We start from the raw sequence: 22163 nt of genomic DNA on the forward strand, positions 1-22163 counted from the left end.
TTCTTTTGTAGGACAAGCTTAACTTTTGAATGTTCATCCTGTTTAGCTATGTTCCAGCTACGATCCTGTAATGTTTAAGAACTGATGTAATTCTTTAACAATCATGATGGAGCTAATACTTCATTTTCTCTTAGAAATGATCATCTTTAAGGTAAGTGAACAGCTGGTCACTCAAGAAGACTTGAATTATGCCCTTAATAACTGCAACTAAATTTTTAGGATTCTTTTTCTGTTCATCATCTGATTCAGACTGTAAAATTTCATTCTCTTCCCTCCCTGCGTTGGGGATACGTCCTGCCTGAAACCCACTGGGCGGATTCTGGTGGACTCGAGCTTTATGAGTAGAGGTCCCCTTCTTTACTACATGCTGGCCACGCTTGTCACAGCTCTCCCACTCCGTCAGCTAGCTTATCAGACTGGTGTTGGCTGTTAAATTAATATGGCAACAGCAGTCTGTAGGCTGGCTGAAGTTGCGGGCCTTTCAGCATTCCAGCTGTGCCGCTTGGCTCGTGTCGAGATGCTCAACTTCTGCTGGTAGATTTGTCAATTTAGCAGCCCGTCCGTAGTGACACTGATTTTGTGCCCATCATCCCCATCCTGGATTTACTATCATGTAAAACTGATTAACAATAAAGCGATGAAAAGTATGTTACCTGATGCCCTTGTTACTTTTCTTTGTGCTTTGCTGCTAATCCTAAGAATTGCTCGACACACATTTTCAAACAAAGAGCTGCAGCTGATCCCACCATGAGGTGCATTTAGAACCTGTGCTATAGCTTTCCAAATTTCCATTTTTCAGAGTGCTTTATTTCTGGCCTCGGAAACAGAAGTAGACAAAACAACCACGTCACAAAGCCCATTATAATTTAATAGAATAGCTCCTACATTTGGCTTCTGAAGAGGCACTAAATGGGTGTCCCAATATTTTGGTCCAAAGAAGTCCCCTCATTTCCTGCCACATGCAGATGTCACAGTCAAGGAATGTGTTCAGTTTACAGTAAAGCAAAAAAAACATTCTGTCAGTTTAATTTACATGTTCATTTTTTACATATCTCACATAATGCTGCTCTCTTTGAATAGTGTCCAAAGGCAAGGTGGTGTTTTTTTTTTAAAGTTTGTCCCATTTCTAGCATAGCTGACTGTAGCTGGAGATGACTTGCTCAAGAGAAGTAAAGCTGTCTAGAAAGTCCTCCTCAGAGATCCCAAATTTAATGTACTGATGGACGTAGGCCCTGTAACAGGAAAACAAAACAAGAAAGAAAAATTACCATAAGACATTTAATGCAGAAAGAAACCAACTCATACACTGCCTATACTTAAATATTAGCTTTAATAATTCTCATGACTATGCAGCGCTACTTTGCACAGTTGTCACGACACAGTTCTTCTTTAAAACTCATATTTAGCATTTCTCTGAGTAATGTGACCGACTCACCTGGATGCAAACATATTCCAGGCTTTTCCCACCATGTTATCCAGAGGTCTGAGCAGAGCCTGACTGTTACTGACCAGCGTGGCAGATTTTTCATATTTATTAAAAGGCACTGGGGATTTCCACAAGCTGAAAGCTTCTGTCGAGGAGAGCCAGGAGGCGTACAGGGCTGGGTCCTCGAAGCTGCCTGTGGACAGGACATAATTCAAATCCCTTGGTTTACACTGTCTGAAGAGTGAAAATATCACAGAAACAAAGCTGGAGCTACTGTCAAGCTACAGTGCTTGACTGTCATGAATTTAGCAGGTGAAAATAAGTCATTACAGAATTATTTCACCCAGTCATTTGACTTATCCAAACATATCAATCATCTTTCTGACCTGTCTCTGCGCTGTACACATCTTTCCCTCTCAGTATGAGCAGGTTGGCCAGAGAGGTGTTAAAGCTGGATGCTGTAAGACTCCTGCTCCGCTCTGAGGCTGCAGGTGGACGCACCTGCCAGTTTATACCTGGCGCAGGACAAACACCAAGGATTCTCTTAAGTGCTTTGTGACCTTCAAGCCATAATATAAAATAACAAACCTGTCATTATCGTGCCATAATAAACTGAAAGTGAACTTGCCTTCCTCCATCTTGGTGTTGGAGATGAGCATCTGTCGTAGGTGTTTGAGGAGGCCTGGCCAGCTGAACGTGCTGTAGGCTATGGAGGCACTGGGCATCTGAGGGATAGTACACACACTGAGCAGCTTGTACTCTGGGTGGCACGCAAGGGCACTCAGCAGCTCGCCTGAGAGGCAGAGAAGTTAAACAATAGTGTGATGTTATTGGTCATTTTCTGCCTACTGGTGGGGCTGAATCAGTCGCACAAAGATCTGATAAATCCATGCCTTGTGGTAAACCTGCCATGTGCTGGTCTGTGTGTGTGTGTGTGTGTGTGTGTGTGTGTGTGTGTGTGTTGGCCTCTCACCCAGAGGATTTCTGCTGAAGGCTCCGTGGGAGTCAGCAGTGAGTGCAGGCTGCAGGACGCTGCCCAGCTGGTGAGCGATAACCCTGTTGACATCGCTGAAGGAGATCTGTTTGATGTTGAGCAGCTGACTGCAGATCCTGTGCACCGTGTCGTTCTCGTGCACCAGGATGGCGTCCGACAGCTGGTAAAGGTGTGCCAGCGACAGCACCGAGTTGTAATTCTGGACGATCACCTGAAAGGACGGGGTCATGGGAAAAATGATTTTCTAGCATGTTATTCTGCACTATCATTAAAAACTAGTCACTTGACAGTAGACTCCGTACCTCGCCAGTCCCGTACGGCCAGGTGAGGTGGTTGAGGATGAACGCCTTGGGGTACATGTCTCGGAGACACTGAGTCACGTAGGTACCGACTCCTGAACCCGTCCCGCCTGCCACACTCATTATGGCCATGAATCCAGCCAGTCTGTCACAGTGCTCCGCCTCTCGCCTCACCAGCTCCTCCACCGCGTCTCTGTGACGAGGGCCGTGGACACAGTACCTAATGTGAGAAGAGAAGCCCATTACCAGCTTTTTGCTCCTCATTTTCCTTTTTTTTTTTTTTTTTTACTCAACACAGTGTTTTCCTGCATCTGTGTTGTGTCAGTAAAAATTAACCATAATAATATTATATATTACAACTGACATTATTTAAGCATTAAAATTCGGAACCAAGGAAATATCTTGACACACAATCCCAACGCAAGGTCCGCTCACTAGCTTTCTACTGTCAAACTGCTATTGCATTGCCAAGGTCAAGGATAAACTTTTTACAGTTTTACAAAGCAAAACTTTTGCTGCTTCCAACCTCCTCAATTTGATAATGTGATGCTTTAAATGCAAACATGACAGTGAACTTCATATCGTTGCATGTTGGATTTTTGTTGGTTGGCCAAAACAAGACATTTGAAGCCATAATCTCGGGCTAGACGAAATGATTAACTGATTGATTGAGAAAATTATCTGCAGATTAATCCACGATGAGTCGTGCTTCACTCAAATGTTCAGAAAGTGAGATGGATGAAATCATCAACAGATTCACCTTCATGACAGCTGAGCAAACCAGCCATTGATGTCTCTGGGGGCAAAAAAAGCTCACATGAAAGCACCTTGAGTTGGGTTTTGATTTGACATGATGAGGTGACTGACAATGTCGAATTATATATAATGTTCCTCTAACTACAACAACAGAAGAATAAAACTTCTTACCCATTAGCCCAGTTGTTTCCAGATCCCTGCTTCTGGCTGAAGTGTGAAGTTTCTCCATACCTCCACTTGCCAGATTTTGGAGCCCTGCTGATACTCTGGTTGATCACTTTGGGCTCCATGTCAACCAGCGCCGCTCTGGCTACTAGGTCTGGTTAATAGAACAGTGACAGGTCAACAGGTTGCTGTACAAAAGGGAACCAAACTCATTTAACCTGGATCAGGTGTCTTACCTCCACGAGCAGTTTGGCGGAAGAATCGCTCACAGCTGGCTGTGCTGTACACTTTCCTCTGTCCCTCCAGAGCATCGCTGCAGATGATATCAAACAGCTCAGGACCCAACTGATTGCCGCACTGACCGAGCTGCACTGTTACTAGGGACATTGTTGTCCCTGGTCAAGACCGAACAGTTTCCAGAAGGATCGATAGTTTTCCGATCAGAGTATGACAGCATGTAGTTTGAAGTCCGCCGGTGAATTCCTGCTGTGAGTGAAAGCTTTCATGACAGTGTCCGAGGACGTACGGAACGTGTGGTTTGAAAGCTCTCGCCGTACTGCTTTCTGCCGCCATAACAAGTTAGAAAGCCATTTCCGGACCAAACTGTCAAAAATTTCAAAATAAAACTCACATATATTCAGTCAACTGTTGCAACGTTTTTGAGTCTCAAATTAAAAAATAATAACTGCTTTATAGTAACTGACCACAGATTATTATTATTATTATTATTATTATTATTATTATTATTATTATTATTATTATTATTATGAACGGTAGTAGTGGTAGTAGTTTATAATGTTACTAGGGTGTTGAAAGGGAAGGACCAAGATCATTTATTGGAGCATGTTAGATTTTCACATAATTATTAGATTTGTCTTTTTGAAGGGTATGAAAAAGTAGTTGTAAAATCTTGTTATGAATAGCAACGGAAACAATGTCCGTTTAACATTTGATTTGTAGGGGATTTCATACACTGTTGTTGTTTGATGACAATATCAAAGCAAACCGCTCCGGTTACCGCCCCTTTTGTTGAGTGTTGCAGTGCGCATGCTCAGTGTAGTAGCCGGTTATGGCGGCGGTGTGTGTTTGTCCATGAGGTGGGGGACGCTTGCTATTCTTGCGGTCTGTGACAGAGCGATCCGAACGAAGCGCTGCCATGGCAGGAGTGTTTGACATTGATTTGGACCAGCCGGAGGAAAATGTGTCCGACGATGAGAATGAGGAGGTACTTGAATGGAGGATGTTGAATGTAACTGCGATAGTTGTCACAGCAGAAACTCTTCATGCACGGGAGCTAGACGTTAGCCTGATGTTAGCCTGCTAGCTACCGCGGGCCTGCTCCTGCAGTCGGAGCTCTGGGGCCTTGTCAAACAGGGTTAGCAGAGGCTAGTGCTAGCTCACCACCGTTAGCCTGTCAGCAATCATAACAGAGCTGTCACTTGTTCTGTCTTTAATTTACCAGTGGCGATAGGTGGTGATGGCATGCATGCGCTGTTAACGCTGTCACGCTTACAAACCATCGCTGTCATGCTGGAGTTGTGCAGGCAAAGCCTTACTTGGCCAAGGGTGCTGCAGTGTTAAATGTGGCTCAGTGTGCAACAGTTTATTTTTGCAAGACTGTTACAGAGTAGGTCTGTTTGCAGTTAAACTACCTTTATGTTTCTGTTCACACCGAGTCTCTCATAGAAAAACCTAACTACGGCTTTACACTGTACATTCAACATAGAACAACAAGCACTTAAATGTGCACTTTAAATACTGCTCTATGCACGTGTCAAAGTCTGGGGATCTGATTACAACAAAGTGTAATCTACTATTAAAGGAGTAGTACAGTAATGATTAGCAGATATAAACAGTACAAAGTACAGTATTTTCTGCACACACATTGGTACTTTTTTTTCATGGAGATAAACAGCCATTACTGAATGTCTTGCTTCATGTTGATGTTCATGTGGTCTGGATTGGGCAATGATTTCATCACTGCAGCTCTTGTTTGTGAGTATCACATCACAGTGTGAACGTAAAGCCAAAGCCCTTGAAACATGTAGGTAGTTGGCTAAACATATTGTGCAGCAGGATATGAAGTTGAACTAAAACTGACTGGATTAATGTGACAGTTATCTCCCAAAATATTCTGTTTACAGTCATCTCTATAGTTCAAGCTGAAGAAGCTGGAACAAGAAAATGTTTGACAATTTTGTTTGAAATACAACTTAAATGATTAATGAATGAATCGATGATGAATTTATCGTCAGAATAGTTGGTGGTTAATTTTCTGATGACTAACTAATTGATTAATTGTTGCAGATCCAAATGGAGGCAGTAATATTAGGGGTTTTTCAGTAGTTGTGTGTTGTCATGTGAAGTACATTTATTTATTACTTAGATTTGATTAAGCTAGATTCTATATTTAATTGCAGCAATGATCCTGTTTATGGCAATTTATTTATATGTGATGTAGTTAAACACCTATTAGGTGTTTAAACTTAAGGAAGAAGAGGAAATAAAGAAATATCCTTATGAGGTTCCCCTGACTTAATGAATAAAAATGAATAATGAATGAAAGAAACAAAAAAAATAACTAAAACAAATTGTAATGTAGTTTCTGATGCTGGTGTGGATGTTGAGCAGCGAGTTCTGCTTATGTTTTGTCCTGTTCCTTATGCAAACAATAAGGCTTTTAAATGAAGAACTTGTGGTTATGCTGAGTTTTCTTCATTTACTTCTAGGCTCAACTCAATGATATCATGGACCAGTGCAGTGGATTTGAGTTGTAAGTACTTAGTATGTTCATCTGTGTTCATGTTCAATTTTGTGCTTGAAAAACAAGCAAGAGCACAAGGCATTCGTCATTGTCTCCGCAGCAACATGGACGACTGTGAGAAGATTGAGATATCGGAGGACAACGTCAATCAGGGGACGGAGAACATCAGACCGGAGTGCTTTGAGCTGCTGCGGGTCCTGGGGAAAGGTGGTTATGGAAAGGTACTTGTGGTTCCCACAAAGCAGCAAGAAAGTAGAAAGAACACAAGCAAATTCATGAAAAAGTACACACATCGGATTATTGTCTCTCTGCAATGTGAAGTGCTGAATTAATTATTTTCCATTAAGTTTGTTTCAAAATTGTGCATTTTCCCTCCTGTGCAGGTTTTTCAAGTTCGAAAAGTCGTTGGAGCCGCAGCTGGCAAAATATTTGCCATGAAAGTTTTAAAAAAGGTACTTTTTTTATTTTTCCCTACGGTGGCAGAGAGAACTCAACACACTGCAGCTGAAGAAAACGCGGGCAAATTAAATGTGTTATCATCATTGATTATATTGATGATGTATTCTTAATTTCCACGTGTTTTATCTATTTGCATGAGTTGTCTAAAGCTGCAGTCCATTGAGTTCTCTCAGCCACCATGTTTCCCTCACCACTGACACAACACAGTCCTGCTTAAATCACTTCAGTTAGAGTGATGTACAGCTGCTCTCAGTCTGTACCCTATGAACATAATTGCATGCTTGTTATTACAAATAAACATTGTGGTGCTTCTGTCTGCAAATATCGGCTGTCCTTGAAACCAGTGGTGGGGTAAGATTTCACTGCTAGTTGGTAGATTGCCATCTGCGCTGCTGCAGTCTTGGCACTTAAAACTCTCTGCCTCAGCCCGTTAGATTCTGCTTGATGTTCACGCTGCTTCTGCTTGATTGCCTAAAATGACCCCAGTGACACATTGAAGACCTGCCACATTTCAACAAGATGTTTCAATCGTTGAGCTTCAAAGTGGCGAGCATTTATGTGATGGCTTTGATGGCTTCGGCCCATGGGCCAGGGCCTGTATTTATGAAGCATCTCACCGCACAAAATCAGGCCCGACTTCCCCAGAGTCACACATGTGCAGTCCTGCTCTTGGACTTAAAAGTGAAAGAACTTCATTAGTTATCTGAACTGAGGACATTATTCATGTCTTTCCCAGAGAGCTGCACAACTGCCCTAACCTGTTAGGAATTCCCAGCAGGTGAACAGTGATAAAACAAATGTGCGTTAAACAGCCAAGAAGCTGCACAAATACAAAATGTACAACATACGATTTATGTTGTCTTCAGATCAAACTGAAGTAAAGCTTCTTATTTGGATTTTGTCCAAGATAATCGTTCCACTATCTATAGCAAATAGTTAAAATGCTATTGGAAAACAGTAAAATGTAGCTACAGCAGCTATGACTGTCATTATTTTACCTGTGTAGTTTTTATGTTTTGTTAAAATACATCAATAGTCTTTCTGTGCTAACTTGTAACACAAACAACATAGTACTCTAATCTTAATGTAATAGTGCTGATTTTCATGCTCTGCATTATTTCTAATTCAGCCCATTCACGCTTTGAATGTATTGATTAAACACTGACACCACTGAGTAAAAAGTGCAAAAGTCACCATTCATTTTTTTCTATTTATGATTATATATCTCTGTCTTCATATTCTGTACATACATGTATATATGTATCTTACTACACTGATTCAGAGATGCTTGATGAACACAGGGCCAGGTTATACGGAACAAGTAATGGCCAGTAGTGCAGTAACTTTGCAGTAGTAGATGACAGTTCGTCACACAACAAGCCACAAAAAGGTGCTGAAAGTTCAGAACAAGCATGTAGTTGTGAAGTGAGGTAATGAAAGACGAGTGTGTGCCGTACCATTTAAAACCCAAGGAGCTCTATCTGTCATCGTAGTTGTGCCTGACAGGCAGCTTTTTAGCTTTCAGACAGAAGTGGTTAGCAAACATAAACACAAGCAGGAGTGGAACAGAAGGTGCTGACTGTACACCGTAATGTTTATTGACAACAGTGGATAGAGTAGCCAGAAACTCTGTTCAGGCGAAAGTCCTCAAGTAGATGTAAAAGTAGTCATTAAAATAACTACTCAAGCTAGAATACCAAAGTGTTTACAGAACAAATGACTTGAGTAGAGAGTAACTGAAGGAAGAAAAGAAAGAAAAAGCACCGACACACTGCTGTCCCTTTCCACAAGTCGTTTCTTTGATGAGATTATGAGTGGAATTACAACAACCACAGATGGCTTTTCAGATGAAGAGACAAACGCTATAATTTTTATGTGACGAAATAACAAATCATCACTTCCGGAACAATATTACCAGTAAGTAAATTCAGGGAGTGTCAATATGTTACACTGTCCTCAAACTTTGCTAACTTCATTAGAGACGTCCCAGTTCCCATCACAGACACACAGATCAGGTATCTTCAGTCACACGAAGACAATAAGACTAGAGAAGGGACCAAATCAGTCTCTTATCTTTCTACAGTATAAAGCTGTGATGTTTTTTTGTCTTTGTAAACTTCTTCACTTTTACCTGATCAAGACCATCTGTGTTTGAAATGTAATATCAGTCATGTCCATGTGAAATAACAGAAGCATGTATGTCTTTTTGTCTTCCTCAGACTACATATGTTGGTTGCATATTGACATTTACATTATGAGAGAAAGGAGTAGCAGTTTTGAAAACAAGATATACTGTCTAAACTTAGCATTAAGACAACAGAAACACTTACTGCTCTCTGTCAACTCAGTGTCAGCTGCTGACTTCACAGCCTGCTGCACTGTTTACAGATGGCTGCAAATATTAGTCGCATCCAAACGTAACAAAATAAAATTAATTATTTTTTTTTTCTTAAGATCTACTAAAGTAAAAGTATGCTGCATTAAAACTACTCTGAAGAGAACAATTTAGTCCAAAAAGTTACCCAAGTCACAGTCAAAGCATAATTGACTTTTAAGCTTTTAAGCTTTTAAACTAGATTAGCATTAATTAAGAGAGACTTAAGAGACTCTTCTATCACAGTGACACAGTATTGTTAGTCGTGCAGGCAAGCTGCTTGTGAACCCCAGCCTGTTGTTTGGAGCGATTCACTTCTGCATTGATCAGAACTTGCTCAGTGTTTGACCACACCGAGCAGCGTGTCTGTACCTTCCCTTTGGCTAATGCTGATATCCGTCTGCGGGGTGGTTTCATTAGGCTATGATTGTACGCAACGCCAAGGACACGGCCCATACCAAGGCAGAGAGGAACATCCTGGAGGAAGTGAAGCATCCCTTCATTGTTGATCTCATCTACGCCTTCCAGACGGGAGGGAAGCTGTATCTCATCTTGGAGTACTTGAGTGGTCAGTACAAGATAATGTACACACACTAATAGCGTCTGCAGGCTTAACCTTCGGAGATGGTATGAAGCCATGTATGTGTGTGCTAGTGGCATAAACGTGTTCACATGTGCAGGAGGAGAACTTTTCATGCAGTTGGAGAGGGAAGGCATCTTCATGGAAGACACAGCCTGGTGAGTGTTGTCATTATTATATTAAATGGAGACACGCTGGCGTCTTGGCCAACTGTCAGTCCCATCTGTTGTGAAGGCAGTTTGGCTGCTTAGGCTGTTTGAAATACTCATTTCTGATTGGCCGAGTGTTGTTTGCTAAAATTGTATCTCGACACTGGATTTAACTGATTGCAAACATATCCTGTATATTGACACCATATCCACATCAGTATCAGACTGGTGGATTCTCAGCTAGAAATCACTTCTGGGCATGAGGTTGATTGTATTTGATGAAATGTTTTTCTGTCTAGTTTCTACCTTGCAGAGATCTCCATGGCTCTTGGTCACCTGCACCAGAAGGGAATCATCTACAGAGACCTAAAGCCTGAGAACATCATGCTCAACAGCCAAGGTATGTGTGCCTGTGTGTGAAAAAAAGCACTAAAACCTTTCCTGTATCATCTGTCCAAAAAAGGGAAATTTCTTTGTATTTAACCTTAAAAATTGATTTCCACAAAGACCATGTATTCACCGTAAATGAGTAAAAATTACATAATGAAGACCTTATTGTGATTTAATGCAGATGTTCTCGAGTATCCACCACAGAGGGGTGTGAGGACTGTAAATGACTGCATCTGAATATGTGTTGTTTTCCCTCCAGGCCACGTGAAGCTGACAGACTTTGGGCTGTGCAAAGAGTCCATTCACGACGGCACGGTCACACACACTTTCTGCGGCACCATCGAGTACATGTAAGTTGTGCGCTCTCATTTTCTACCTTTAAAGCTTACTCTCCTTCTCCTCGCATGCATACTATTGACTCATTAACATTAGTTCACCAGTGAGAAATGTGCGCTTGCATTGTTTCAGGGCCCCGGAGATCTTGATGAGAAGCGGACACAACAGAGCGGTGGACTGGTGGAGTCTGGGCGCTCTGATGTACGACATGCTCACGGGAGCGGTCAGTTAAAAATTGACAGTATAACAAAAAGCTCTCTGCTTCAGCAATGTGCCGTCATGAATCAGAATTTGAAACGTTTGTGTGACCCCTTTCTCTCTGCAGCCACCGTTCACCGGTGAAAACCGAAAGAAGACCATTGACAAGATTCTGAAGTGTAAGCTCAACCTGCCGCCCTACCTCACACAAGAAGCTCGAGATCTCCTGAAACGGGTACGTCCTGTTTGTTCATAGTCTGTGCTGTTTGTGTCTATCCAAAATAAGCATGGAGTTGTTGTGAAAGCATTCTTCTGACATTTGACCGCTGGTTGTACAGCTGCTGAAGAGAAACGCCTCGTCACGGCTGGGAGCGGGAGCAGGAGACGCCACAGAGGTGCAGGTGAGAACGTGCAGACACGCAAGCTCCAGTACTGAGCTCTGAACAATAAAATGATGCTTTTATGTCACATGCCCAAATTATAATGTCCCAAGGAGTATGGCCTACTTACTACTGCAGATTGTTTCAAAAATGTACTGTACCTTTACTGTTGCAGAACATACATGGTTACAGACACTAATCGGCCTGGTTTTGCTTTAGTCTGAGGGTAGTTTGGTTCAACTTTGCAAACCTAGAGACATTGATATGCAGGGTCCTTGTCATACATTGGAAAAATCGGTGTTCGCGTGACTGGCAATTTATTAAAATCTTTCCAGACTGAAAAACTGTGATTTGTGATTCTCTGTCCATTCAGTAGCTCTCTGTTTGATATCCCATAGACTCATCCCTTCTTTCGACACATCAACTGGGAGGATCTGCTGGCTCGGAAAGTGGAGCCGCCCTTCAAACCTTTTCTCGTGAGTTTCAGTGGAGCAGACCACAAGGCTGCAAGAATGCTACTTGAGTATCTTAGAGTGGGGTTAAACCAACTGAATACGTTTGAGCAATTGCACCCAAGGTCTTCTCTTGTTTCAGACATACGTGTTGTGAGCTGACACATGTGCTCATGTTGTCGCTCCTCCTCACCTGCGTTTGCCTTGTCGTCTACCTTTGCAGCAATCAGCTGAAGACGTGAGTCAATTTGACTCGAAGTTCACCAGTCAGACACCAGTCGACAGCCCGGATGACTCAACCCTCAGCGAGAGTGCCAATCAAGCCTTCCTGGTACCCTCTCGGACTACATTTATATGACTACATCGTATTTCATTTGTTTTGTTAACAGTGTCTCTCTCTTCTCTGCTATTCAGTATGGAAAACCCAGCTGTTAACAGTTAACTTCTGTTTTCCTTTACCAAAAAAGACTCAATTTAAAAGATGCATTTGTGATACTCACAGTATGACAGAGAAGCATAAATAGTCAGAAATCACATCAGGTGAAGCTCTCTGACCCAGTTATCGATAGTTTCTTCCTTGTGGTCTCTGCCTAAAAATGTGACTGCATCTGTTTAGTCTGTGATGTCTGTGTTCTTGTAGGGTTTCACATATGTCGCCCCATCAGTCCTTGAAAACATCAAAGAAAAGTTCTCATTCGAGCCAAAAATCCGCTCACCTCGACGGATCATGGGCAGCCCAAGAACACCTCTCAGGTATGTTGTCTGCACCTGGAGACAAACTGGTTGACATCCTTGACTATTAGCCCCCATATTCCTGTAGTCGGTTCCTGTTTGACTCTTGATATTCCTTACTGAGAGCTCTGGTCTCACTTTGTTGCAATTCATGTTAAATATTGTTGCTTTAAACATTCCCTCCAAATTAGACCCCCAACAACAACAAGAACAGCTTTATGGCATATTAGATCCACATACTAAGGATACTGAGGTTACTGCACATGTTGTCATGTCAATAATAACGTTGTGCGCTGGCTTTCTGTATCATGCAGACTGAAACTTCACATCTCAGCTGTGGTCACCGTAGCTAAATGCAGTTCTCGAAGGCTGTTAAAACACATGAGAATATAGCAAAAATACACTTGAAAGCAAATCTTCCATGATGGTCATTGTTACAAATGGCTCCTCTCTTCCTGTCCTTTTCAGCCCAGTCAAGTTCTCAGGAGGGGACTGCTGGGCTCGTAGCCCCCTGCTTCCCGGCGGAGGACCAAGTGTCCTCCAGTCACCTCAGGACCAGGCCATGGAGTTGTCCACACCCGAGCAGATGGACGTCACGACAAGCTCTGAGGCCTCGGCCCCTCTTCCCATCCGTCAGCCTGCTGGGGTCAACCTGGCTCAGATGAAGCAGCAAGCCTACCCTGCTGCAGCCAAGCGGCCTGAGCATCTACGTATGAACCTATGACCCGCTGCCCTTCTTTAGGAGAGTTTATTTCTTGACTCTTTTGGTTTTTTTGTTGATATTTTTTAAGAAACAAAGCAAAATGATATGGATGCTAGAGACAATTAAAATCCAAAATTGCACATCCACACACTACAGATACTGTCACAGCCTGGAGTTTGTGCATGGGTCTCAGACTCCAGTGCGCTGCAGTTACAAGTGCTAGCGACGACATCACCGTCTCACCACTTCTCCTCTGACACCTCAGGTCTCATGACCTTTGTCTTCTGACCTACCCTTTCTGAACTTGACAAGTAGGACTGGAAATCTTCTGAGGAGCCACAGCCTTTGTGCTACTGGGAAATCAAAGGTGATAATGCATCACACAGTATGCAAGCAGTTTACTCTGAAATGCAGTTGGTCTGCAGGAGAAGATGACATCCAAAGTGCTTTGTACTATTTGAATGAACGCCAGCGAGGAAATTACTTCCACTGGGAGATTCTGACAGTTCTTCTTAAACAAAAAATGCCTCCTGGCCATGAATGAAATGCTATGAATTGGGTTTATTGTTGTCAAGATCAAAGAAATCATTGTGAGCAGTGGAGAAACAAAGATTCTGATATTGATGAATATAGCTTTATGTCTTACTATGTTTTACAAAATGGATGCATTAGCTGTGCTATACGTCAGTGATGAATCAGAGAGCGTAAATTAAATGAGAAAAAAATAATAACTTGGACTTTTTACATTCTTTTGACATTGGTGTTGTGGAAGACTTGTTGAATGGTTTATTTGATGTGGGAACCATACTTCAGGCATACTACGCTGTGGGATGCATCCCTGGATTAGTTGTGCAGCTTGATCACCATCACCACCCAAAACATCAAACTGACCCCGGTGCTGCTTTGTGTGACCCCACTCTGGCCTCTCAAGAGACTGTGGGGCCTCCGCTGTGACAGCAGGAGTTCAGACCCCATCTGATCCCTGGAGTGAATCTTCAATAGAGACTGTGGCACCAGTTGATCTGGACACTGTCTGCAGTTGTGGGGTTTAATGCTCCAAAACATGTGGGGCAACATTCAACGCCTCTTGCATCAGTGTTCACTTGTTTAGGCAGGAAATTTTAGAAATCCTGAAAAGCAAGGAAAATTCTAATAAAATGTAAAAAAAAAAAAAAAAAACTTAAAAAAAGAACTAAAAAACCACACAGAGTGCTTCATGTCTTTTGTGTGTGCCGTTAAGTCATCTGTATTTCAGGAAAGATGAGCAAAGACCTTGCAAGCTTGCTTCTTTTTTTAATTACATTAAATATGTTTCAAATCTCATCAACATTGCATCGTATGAATGTCAAAGTTCATCATCACTTTAGAGCACTACTGCGAGCATATTTAAAATTTCTCACTATACTGTCACCCTGTGCTATCCTTTTCACTTGTATGACTTGCAATTTACACTCATTGCAAAACAATTAAGTAATGAGGTAGCTCATTGTGAGCTAAATTTAAAAAAATAATAATTTTTGGTAGCTGAAATAGCAATAAATTACCACCTAAAAGCCATTTTAGTAGACTAATTGATGTGAATCAAGTATAAAAATGAATATGTGGCTGAAACAAAGTCTAATATGTCAAAAAAAAAAATCTAAGCAAATGTTGTAGCTTGGCTCTCACAATGGAATATTGTCAAACTAAAGTGATGTGCTGGCAGATACTGAGCTTAATGTAGAGCATACATGACTTTGGTGCATTTCACAGCAATCCCCAGCCATATACTGCAGTAATCCAAAATTGTCTGACCATTTACATGTGGTTCACAAATTAGAAGAAATTGCAGACTATGCAAAGTGAGTTAAAATGAGTCTTATTCTCTCTCAACACGAACCCTGATTGTACATTACATTTACATTTGCCAGAGCAGTGGGATTCTTAGTGCTGGCTTTAGAGAAAATACTGTAACACTGAGTTCTATGTACAATATAAAAACATCAACACGGCATTACTTGTCAAGTTTCTCACCACAGCTGCTGGTCTGGGATCTGGATTATTTTGGTGCGTTAGAAATTCACCCCATTTTCACCTGCGTACATTTCAAGCTTTTATTGATGCCCCACTCAGATGGGATCTGCTGGTGGATCTTTGATCCGCACTGCAAAACATGTCTAGATGTTCCTGTAATAAACTGCTGCATTGATAATTAATATGCAATTAATATGTGTGTTGGCCTTTCACATACACTGTGTCCCAATAACAATGCATCTCTAAATCGGGTCTACTGATAACCAAGATGTCTAACATTGCTATAGAAGATTTGAAATGTTGGTAAAACTGATTGCGACATAAAACCAATTTAATATATTTCATTCATTTAACGAATGACGAAAAAGAAATAAAATAATGGAAGCATTCATGTTGCGTATATTACCAAAAACAGTGTCACACATTGAGTTTTCATCAATTTCACAACATCATCTTCAAGTTACTGTAGTATTCCCTGCCTTCGTTATATGACTGCAGCTCCAACAAGGTTGATTTTGAATTGTTCAGAAAAACTAAACAAGGCACAAATTACTTCAGAGGAAAAACAAACAAAAAAAAAAAGCATTGCTTCAGATCCTAGTAAAACAGGAATGAAAGTTATTCTTCACACTGGGTCTCACTCACTTGGATTGACAGATGGGTTGATTTAAACAGCATCAGGAGAGTTCAAGAAGAGTAGGAAACCGTATCCACACGAGTGCTTACAGGAAGCTGGTAGGCGTGCATGTGTATGTTTTCCTGTCTTTTCCCTTAAGTATCCTTGGAGTTTACATTAAATGGTGACTGACCAGGAAGGCAAACAAGTCAGAGTCTGAAGTACAGAGTTTGGTAAAGCAGAAAAGGCAAAACCAGCACAGACAGGCTTCTCTCAACAATCTGGTTATCTGAGCAGGTTAAAATCAGGCCAGAAAGTAGGGGTGGGTGATCTGAAGACAGCCATAGTTTGCAGTATTTAATGTCCTTTTACTTCTGTGTCCAAACCTCACCAACTAGCAGTTGAGAACTACATGGACATACCAGTGATGCAGCCAACAAGATGGCTGATGCTGACTGGACAAATTACTTCACATGGCCCTTCCTTGGGTAACACATTACAAACAAAGCAATGTGAGGTACAGCTAGCGACACGACAGGTGAGAAGTTCGTCAAAAAGGAACCAGCTTTAATGGTGAAAATGGGGAAATTTATTGGCCATTTCAAGTCTGGCTATAATCTGAAGGGCATGCAAATATTGAGAAAAAGAATTTAAAACCTATATTGTGGAACATGATTGCAAATAAGTCAATTGTGATTGTTATTTTTTGACCAGATTACCCACCCCTACCAGCAAGCTGTCTGAACATACTCTTTGACCCAGCTCTGGTTTGGCCGTTTCAAGCAGCAAGATGGAGTTTCAGAACAACAACAAAAATAAAAAATCTACAAAAGTTCTTAGCTAACATGACTGTTTTTAGTTTTCAGGGTACTGGTAACAGCTGATGATGAGAAGGATTCTTACCTCCAGAGAGACGCCGGTGTCTTTTATGAGACTTATGTACTCAAATGTGACAGAGGTGAGAAAGTGTGAGAGTGAGTGTTTTCTGAAAGTAGCAGCTAGAGCAGGACCAGAGGGACTAAACCAGGCGGATGAGAGTGGAGATACAGGACTACTCAGGTGTTGTTGTTGGAGCAGAGTATGCAACAGTCTGTGGTACTAATGATAAGAGCGTCATCATTGATTAGCTCTGCACCTCCACGCAGCAGGGCTCTGGTCCTGCAACTGCCTCATTTTCTTCCCTAGCCACACCCACCAAGCTAAACCAATCACAACACACACCACTGACTCCACATAGTAGCCGTCCAGTGTTGTCACACAAGTGCCGCCCTCCATCATGCACAGCTGTAGAAGGGAACAAAAAAAAAGAATTGTCATTTTATCAAATTGAGATAATTACAAACACCGCTGTGTCTCTTTTCCCTCACTGCTCACTTACCCCTGCCTCCTCTGGAGAGCCACAGCTCTGCCCCACAGCCCCCTGGCACTCCTTAGAGGTCAGTGGATCCACCATCCACAGAGCCACAGTGGAGGGCCAGTTTCCACCGAGGTTAGTGACTGTGTTCAGCAGGGTCATGTATGTTCCACCGATGAGGGGGTCGCTCACTTTGGCATGGAAGGCCATGCAGGCCACGTACATGCTGTACAACGCCACCTGGAGTAGCAACATGGGAAGCATTTGTTACAGCTAATCAATTCTCAGTCTTACAATGACATTTTGAAACTTTATTCTCATCGTTTCAGTTTTTATGTGATCCCTATGACCTAATGACAAAAATCCAAGGTCTTGAAATATATATATATAAAATGAAATTATTCCTAAGCCAAAAATCTCCATTTCTCTCCATTTCCCTTAAAATGGTTTCTATATCCTGAAAGATAATGATAATGACAGGGACAGGGATGATAAAATAATCTCCCTCCAATGTAAAAATGTGAACAAATTATTTTATAATTATATTTGTTAGACAAACATTTTTCTGTCCCTGCCATTTTAGATTTCTTTAGTTGCACAGTGACATCTGGAGGACAGAGATAGGAAATGAAGGCAGGATGATAAGAGAAAAAGCCAGTCATGTGACCACTTGCTGGCCTTTGTACTCTAAAAAGCAGTAATCTATTAACGTACCTTTTCCTGATTACATATATCACTTGCTTTTTTGTAAGACTATGCTAACATGCTAACACAGTCACTATGACAACACTATCATGCTGATATTAAGCAGGTATAAGGTTTCTACCATGTTTATCATCTTAGTTAAACATTTACTAATTAGCAATAAACACAATGTACAGCAGGGCTTGATAAGAAAGAGAAAGAGAAGATGAAACATGGAAATCACTTAGGTGATTAGCGATTTGTCCTGAAGGAGGTTTAAATGTGTGAAGCAAATTTCATGACAATCCATCGAGCAGATGGGATAATTCACTGAAAACCACAAAAGTCAACCTCATGATGGTGATAAAAAAAAGTCAGGTCAGTAGGATCCATCCTCTGGGATGCAAGAATGTCTGAAGCAAATTTCATGACAATAGTTAAGACGTTAGTTAAGACGATGTTTCAGTCTGGACCAGAGACGCAGACCAACAATGTCATCCCTAGAGTCACCCTTCTAGCCTGACTAAAAATGACAAATTGCAAGCAATTTCCTGTTGTCTTTTTAACTAATTTAAGCCAGTTTTACCTATCTTAAAGGTAGACTTGGCCATTCTGAGCTTAATGTGCAGAGGATCAATAGTTATTTTTTAAGAAGCAGTCTGGCACTGTCAGTATGTTGCTGTCGCCTGAAAAAAACTACACTCAGAACTGGGCTGGGAGCAAAAAAGAGGAGAAAAACAAAATACCAAACCTGATGCACTGCATAGCTAAGTAGCACTGTAGCATAGTAGTACACAGGAAACCCTCCGTCTTGTTTTACACTGGGGGTCCACCACACCAGCAGAGCATACTCGAGTCCTATGAGTAACCTGCAACCACAAAACTGTTAGCTTTTAGTTTATTGAGTGTGTGTATAGCTTTTTGTCTGTCTGCATACGTGTGTGTGTGTGTTACAACCTAAAAGGGAAGGCCTTGCAGAAGACATCCAGAGGCCTGGGCCCTGCTGTGTATTTACTGATGACCAGAGGTAGCAGAATCTGCAGAGGCACCATGGGTACTGCCAGCAATGCCAGCTGCTCCTTGGGAACTCCAGCCTCCATTAGCTTCAGACCTGTCACTGCATCCGCTGCAGAGAAGCCAATCTGAAACAGAAAGAGAAATCTTTAATACACAACAGGTGTTCATGTCAAACAGCAAATGTGCAAAAGAGCACTTTCAAAGTTATATTTCGAAAGATAAACCAAATATTTAGCAAGTGATGGTCAATTACTTTAGCAGTAAGAAGCAGGACACAAAAGGTGAACACTGTGGGCATCTTGATGATGGAGAACAACAGCTTATAGGTTTCCATCACGCCCTGTGTTTCCTCATGGACTCTCCTCTTTCCTCTGCCGTGTTCATTTTCCCTTTTTATGATGGCTACCAGGGTTGTGGAGACCAGGAACACCACTCCCCAGAAGAACAAGAAGTCTGCAGCAGAAGAGCACAGAGCATTAGAAAATACTATTCACTCAAGAGATCATTCAAATTACTGTTCTGATTGTTTGTCTTGCTAATCTTTTACGTCAGGGAATGCTAATACCTGACAAGGTGACAATGCCTGTGTCTTTGGGCTCTGTTCTGAGGTATTTGTTGCAGAAGTCTGCAGACTCCAGAGCCAGGAAGAGCACATTGCCCATGAAGTAGCCAGCTGTCTGGCCCACGGAGTTGCATGTAGAAGCATAGCCAACATTTTTTCTGGATAACATAGTCAGGGCCCAGCCATCAACAGCTATGTCCTTTAGGAAAAAGAAGGTATGGCATTGAGGAACAGGAGAGAAGCTACATAGTTGAATGTGTTTCTCTTCCTGAATATGTGTTTGTTCACTGTGTTTATGGTTACCAACCTGTGTAGCTGCCAGGAAAGCAAGCATAAAGAAGACTCCAGTAAGTGTTACAATTTTGGGTCCTCCCTCACTCTGTAGCAGTGAATTGACCGTCATGGAAAGGTATAGCATGAAAAGGCCCAGAAGGTACTGTGTGGGCACCAGCCATGACTTTCTGCAGAATCGGGTGGGAGGTGGAATGGCATAGAGTTAATCAGGATATCAGGAAAAATAATCCACAAACATGACATCATAAACCTAAAGACACATGTCCTTCTCACCTTCTACCAAACCTGCTGAAGTAAAGTGCATCAACCAGTGGTGCCCAGAAGAGCTTGAGACTAAATGGCCAAAAGACAAAACTGAAGAAGGCTTGGTCTTTGTAGCTGACACTCTTACTCTGCAAAATCAGAGGAATGCTACCAGCAAGTCCCAGAGGAATCCCTTGCAGGACGTAGAGAAACAGAAGAAGCAACACATTTCCCAATTCGCCACGGATACCAGGCCAGACTCTGTGCGTCCTGTCCTCAGAGTCTGACCCTCTGATGAGTCCCTCTGCTTCCTCTTCCATGTCTGGTTCAGCTGAGCTTGTCTCTTCCCTGTCCATGTCCCTCGTAGTTTCATGTAGGAGGGTGGCACCCGCCAGCTTCCTCTGCCGCCCGTTCTTGTGTGTGGTCAAATCTGCGTGCTCCATGTTGGAGCAGTGAGCATCAAACTCGTGCCCTCAGCAAATCTGCAAAAAAAAGTATGAGCCAGAACGATGAAACAGTTAAACTGACTGATGCAATTCAGCTGAATCATCTGAATCCCACTGAGAGTGTCGTTTCATATTTAATCAAAAATTTCACTATAATGGAAACAATACAAACAAAAGTTAAAGACAGACCGTTCAGAACAAGAATAAAGATACAATATAGAAATGGAACAATGCACAATACAATATTTAATAAATAAGTTGTGTGATACTAGTAAGTCTTCTCTTTCTGAATATGCAGCTGTGAGCACCCAACAAAATGAGTGAGAAACATTCAGTGAGGTGCAAGCAGTAAAGTATCAGTGATTCTCGGCAGTTGTTGAAACAACTGGAAAAATGGCCAAGTGAGATTCTGAAGGATTAGAATAATGCCTAGCAGTCCTACCATACGTGCAGCACATAATGTATTCACTCTGCACATGTCAGGGAAAAAAAACCCATAGAGGCAGACACCTATTCAATTATTTTGCAAAGAGAGACACCAGACACCCAAACATATATAAGTTGGATAGAAGTCAGCATAATAGCATCAATATAGAACCCAGAGAACCATCTTCTTTACTATATAAGCTGCTGGAAATTCAATTTCCCTTGGGAAACTGATCCCAAAGGATCAATCGATAAAGTGAAGTCTAAGTCATCAAACTTGTTTATTTATTTTCCCTTCTTGAATCCAAATCATTCAATGCAGTTTCACTCTGTATTTTCCCCTGCAGTAGCTCTATGTCCCCTCAGATGGGCTCGCCCTATAGTTTGAGTACCATTCTGGTGAGTTAGCCACTGTCACCATAAAATGACCAGGTGTCACGTTAGCCCAGAAATAAAGCACAATATGCACACTGAACGTAAATTAACAAAACAACAACCACAAAGAAAGAGTATGATTTCCAGGGGATTAATGTAGATATAAACACATAAAACTTACGAAAGACATGCATGACGTGAAAAGGAAAAAATGAAATCCCTCAAGCAGTAGACGAAATCATACATACCTGGTGATGATGACAGCATGCCAAATAAAAAACACAGATCACAAACGGATGAATAGCGGAGAAAATTGTTTTTATTCTATGTTTATTCAATGGAAAGGTGCTGGCATCTTAATAAAGGTAAGAAACACAAGAAAAGTACTACCGTTTGACTCAAAGAAATTACATCGGTGAACATCAACACAGAAGAATCAGGAAACGCGTCGTGTGCAACGTCTAAATGCGTCCGCCACCTACAGCTGACGTGTCAAAATGCGACGAAATAGAGTTCCGTTTCGTTGCAAATACACTGTGTCATTCGGAAGAAAACTACAATAGTCTTCCAATGAATGAAGAAAGACGGTATCTAAATGGCACAAACTGTTAATGCACTTTTATCATCATATCATTTTTTAGACTGGACCAAAGGAAAAAAACAAAAAACAAAAACAAAAACAAACAAACAAAAAAAAAACAGGGCTAAACTTGTCCTCACATTCACACACCCGCTCTGCTAAATCAGTTACTGGTAGTGATGGACCTGTGATTCTCATCCTCAGATGTTGGAAACACCATACCAATAATTACATCAGTTCCACTAAAGGCTCGATTCAAAGCATCAACAGTGTCCTGACACTTCAAAGACACTGTATCCTTTCATTGGTATGTTATGTTCAACTCACATGACAATTAATACTAAGAAGGAGCATTTAAAACACCAAGCAAACCAGTGAGCAAGAGAGACCAAAGGC

General features: G+C 41.6%; 3 protein-coding genes across 4 annotated transcripts; 1 reads left to right on the forward strand and 2 right to left on the reverse strand.

Moving 5' to 3' along the window:
- Positions 1-1111: 1111 nt before the first annotated feature.
- On the reverse strand, positions 1112-4233 carry tubd1 (tubulin, delta 1). The gene is made up of 8 exons (XM_046390395.1): positions 3877-4233; positions 3647-3794; positions 2723-2939; positions 2400-2631; positions 2055-2219; positions 1813-1941; positions 1436-1619; positions 1112-1232 (listed from the first exon to the last, which is right to left on the reverse strand). The coding sequence occupies exons 1-8, from the start codon at positions 4025-4027 to the stop codon at positions 1127-1129; spliced, it is 1332 nt and encodes a 443-aa protein (XP_046246351.1). The 5' UTR covers positions 4028-4233; the 3' UTR covers positions 1112-1126.
- Positions 4234-4668: 435 nt separating this feature from the next.
- On the forward strand, positions 4669-15727 carry rps6kb1b (ribosomal protein S6 kinase b, polypeptide 1b). Its single transcript, XM_046390361.1, has 15 exons — positions 4669-4865; positions 6370-6413; positions 6505-6625; positions 6788-6856; positions 9658-9805; positions 9918-9975; positions 10266-10366; positions 10616-10706; positions 10825-10915; positions 11018-11125; positions 11229-11291; positions 11669-11746; positions 11946-12053; positions 12363-12475; positions 12923-15727. The coding sequence occupies exons 1-15, from the start codon at positions 4797-4799 to the stop codon at positions 13176-13178; spliced, it is 1518 nt and encodes a 505-aa protein (XP_046246317.1). The 5' UTR covers positions 4669-4796; the 3' UTR covers positions 13179-15727.
- On the reverse strand, positions 15554-21700 carry slc33a1 (solute carrier family 33 member 1). Of its 2 annotated transcripts, none has more exons than XM_046390354.1 (9): positions 21578-21700; positions 19971-20422; positions 19711-19864; positions 19407-19602; positions 19095-19294; positions 18782-18966; positions 18576-18693; positions 17165-17380; positions 15554-17070 (listed from the first exon to the last, which is right to left on the reverse strand). In XM_046390354.1, the coding sequence occupies exons 2-9, from the start codon at positions 20381-20383 to the stop codon at positions 16903-16905; spliced, it is 1650 nt and encodes a 549-aa protein (XP_046246310.1). In that variant the 5' UTR covers positions 20384-20422; positions 21578-21700; the 3' UTR covers positions 15554-16902. The 2 variants fall into 2 exon arrangements, with proteins under 2 accessions (XP_046246310.1, XP_046246309.1); XM_046390353.1 differs by having other exon boundaries at positions 21436-21660.
- Between the last annotated feature and the right edge of the window lie 463 nt (positions 21701-22163).

This window comes from Scatophagus argus, chromosome 5 (genome assembly GCF_020382885.2).
Source record: "Scatophagus argus isolate fScaArg1 chromosome 5, fScaArg1.pri, whole genome shotgun sequence".
NCBI lineage: Eukaryota > Metazoa > Chordata > Actinopteri > Scatophagidae > Scatophagus > Scatophagus argus.

Bases quoted from the DNA above. Each gene is read 5' to 3' on its own strand.
- tubd1 (XM_046390395.1), bottom strand. From the start codon at position 4,027: ATGTCCCTAGTAACAGTGCAGCTCGGTCAGTGCGGCAATCAGTTGGGT. The intron at 2,940-3,646 runs GTAAGAAGTTTT...TTCTCACATTAG, and splicing joins GGAAACAACTGGGCTAATGG to GTACTGTGTCCACGGCCCTC. The intron at 2,632-2,722 runs GTACGGAGTCTA...CCGTCCTTTCAG, and splicing joins GGCCGTACGGGACTGGCGAG to GTGATCGTCCAGAATTACAA.
- rps6kb1b (XM_046390361.1), top strand. From the start codon at position 4,797: ATGGCAGGAGTGTTTGACATTGATTTGGACCAGCCGGAGGAAAATGTG. The intron at 6,626-6,787 runs GTACTTGTGGTT...CCTCCTGTGCAG, and splicing joins GGAAAGGTGGTTATGGAAAG to GTTTTTCAAGTTCGAAAAGT. The intron at 11,292-11,668 runs GTGAGAACGTGC...GATATCCCATAG, and splicing joins GAGACGCCACAGAGGTGCAG to ACTCATCCCTTCTTTCGACA.
- slc33a1 (XM_046390354.1), bottom strand. From the start codon at position 20,383: ATGGAGCACGCAGATTTGACCACACACAAGAACGGGCGGCAGAGGAAG. The intron at 18,967-19,094 runs GTAATTGACCAT...TTTCTGTTTCAG, and splicing joins TCCTGCTTCTTACTGCTAAA to ATTGGCTTCTCTGCAGCGGA. The intron at 18,694-18,781 runs GTTGTAACACAC...TTGTGGTTGCAG, and splicing joins TGCAAGGCCTTCCCTTTTAG to GTTACTCATAGGACTCGAGT.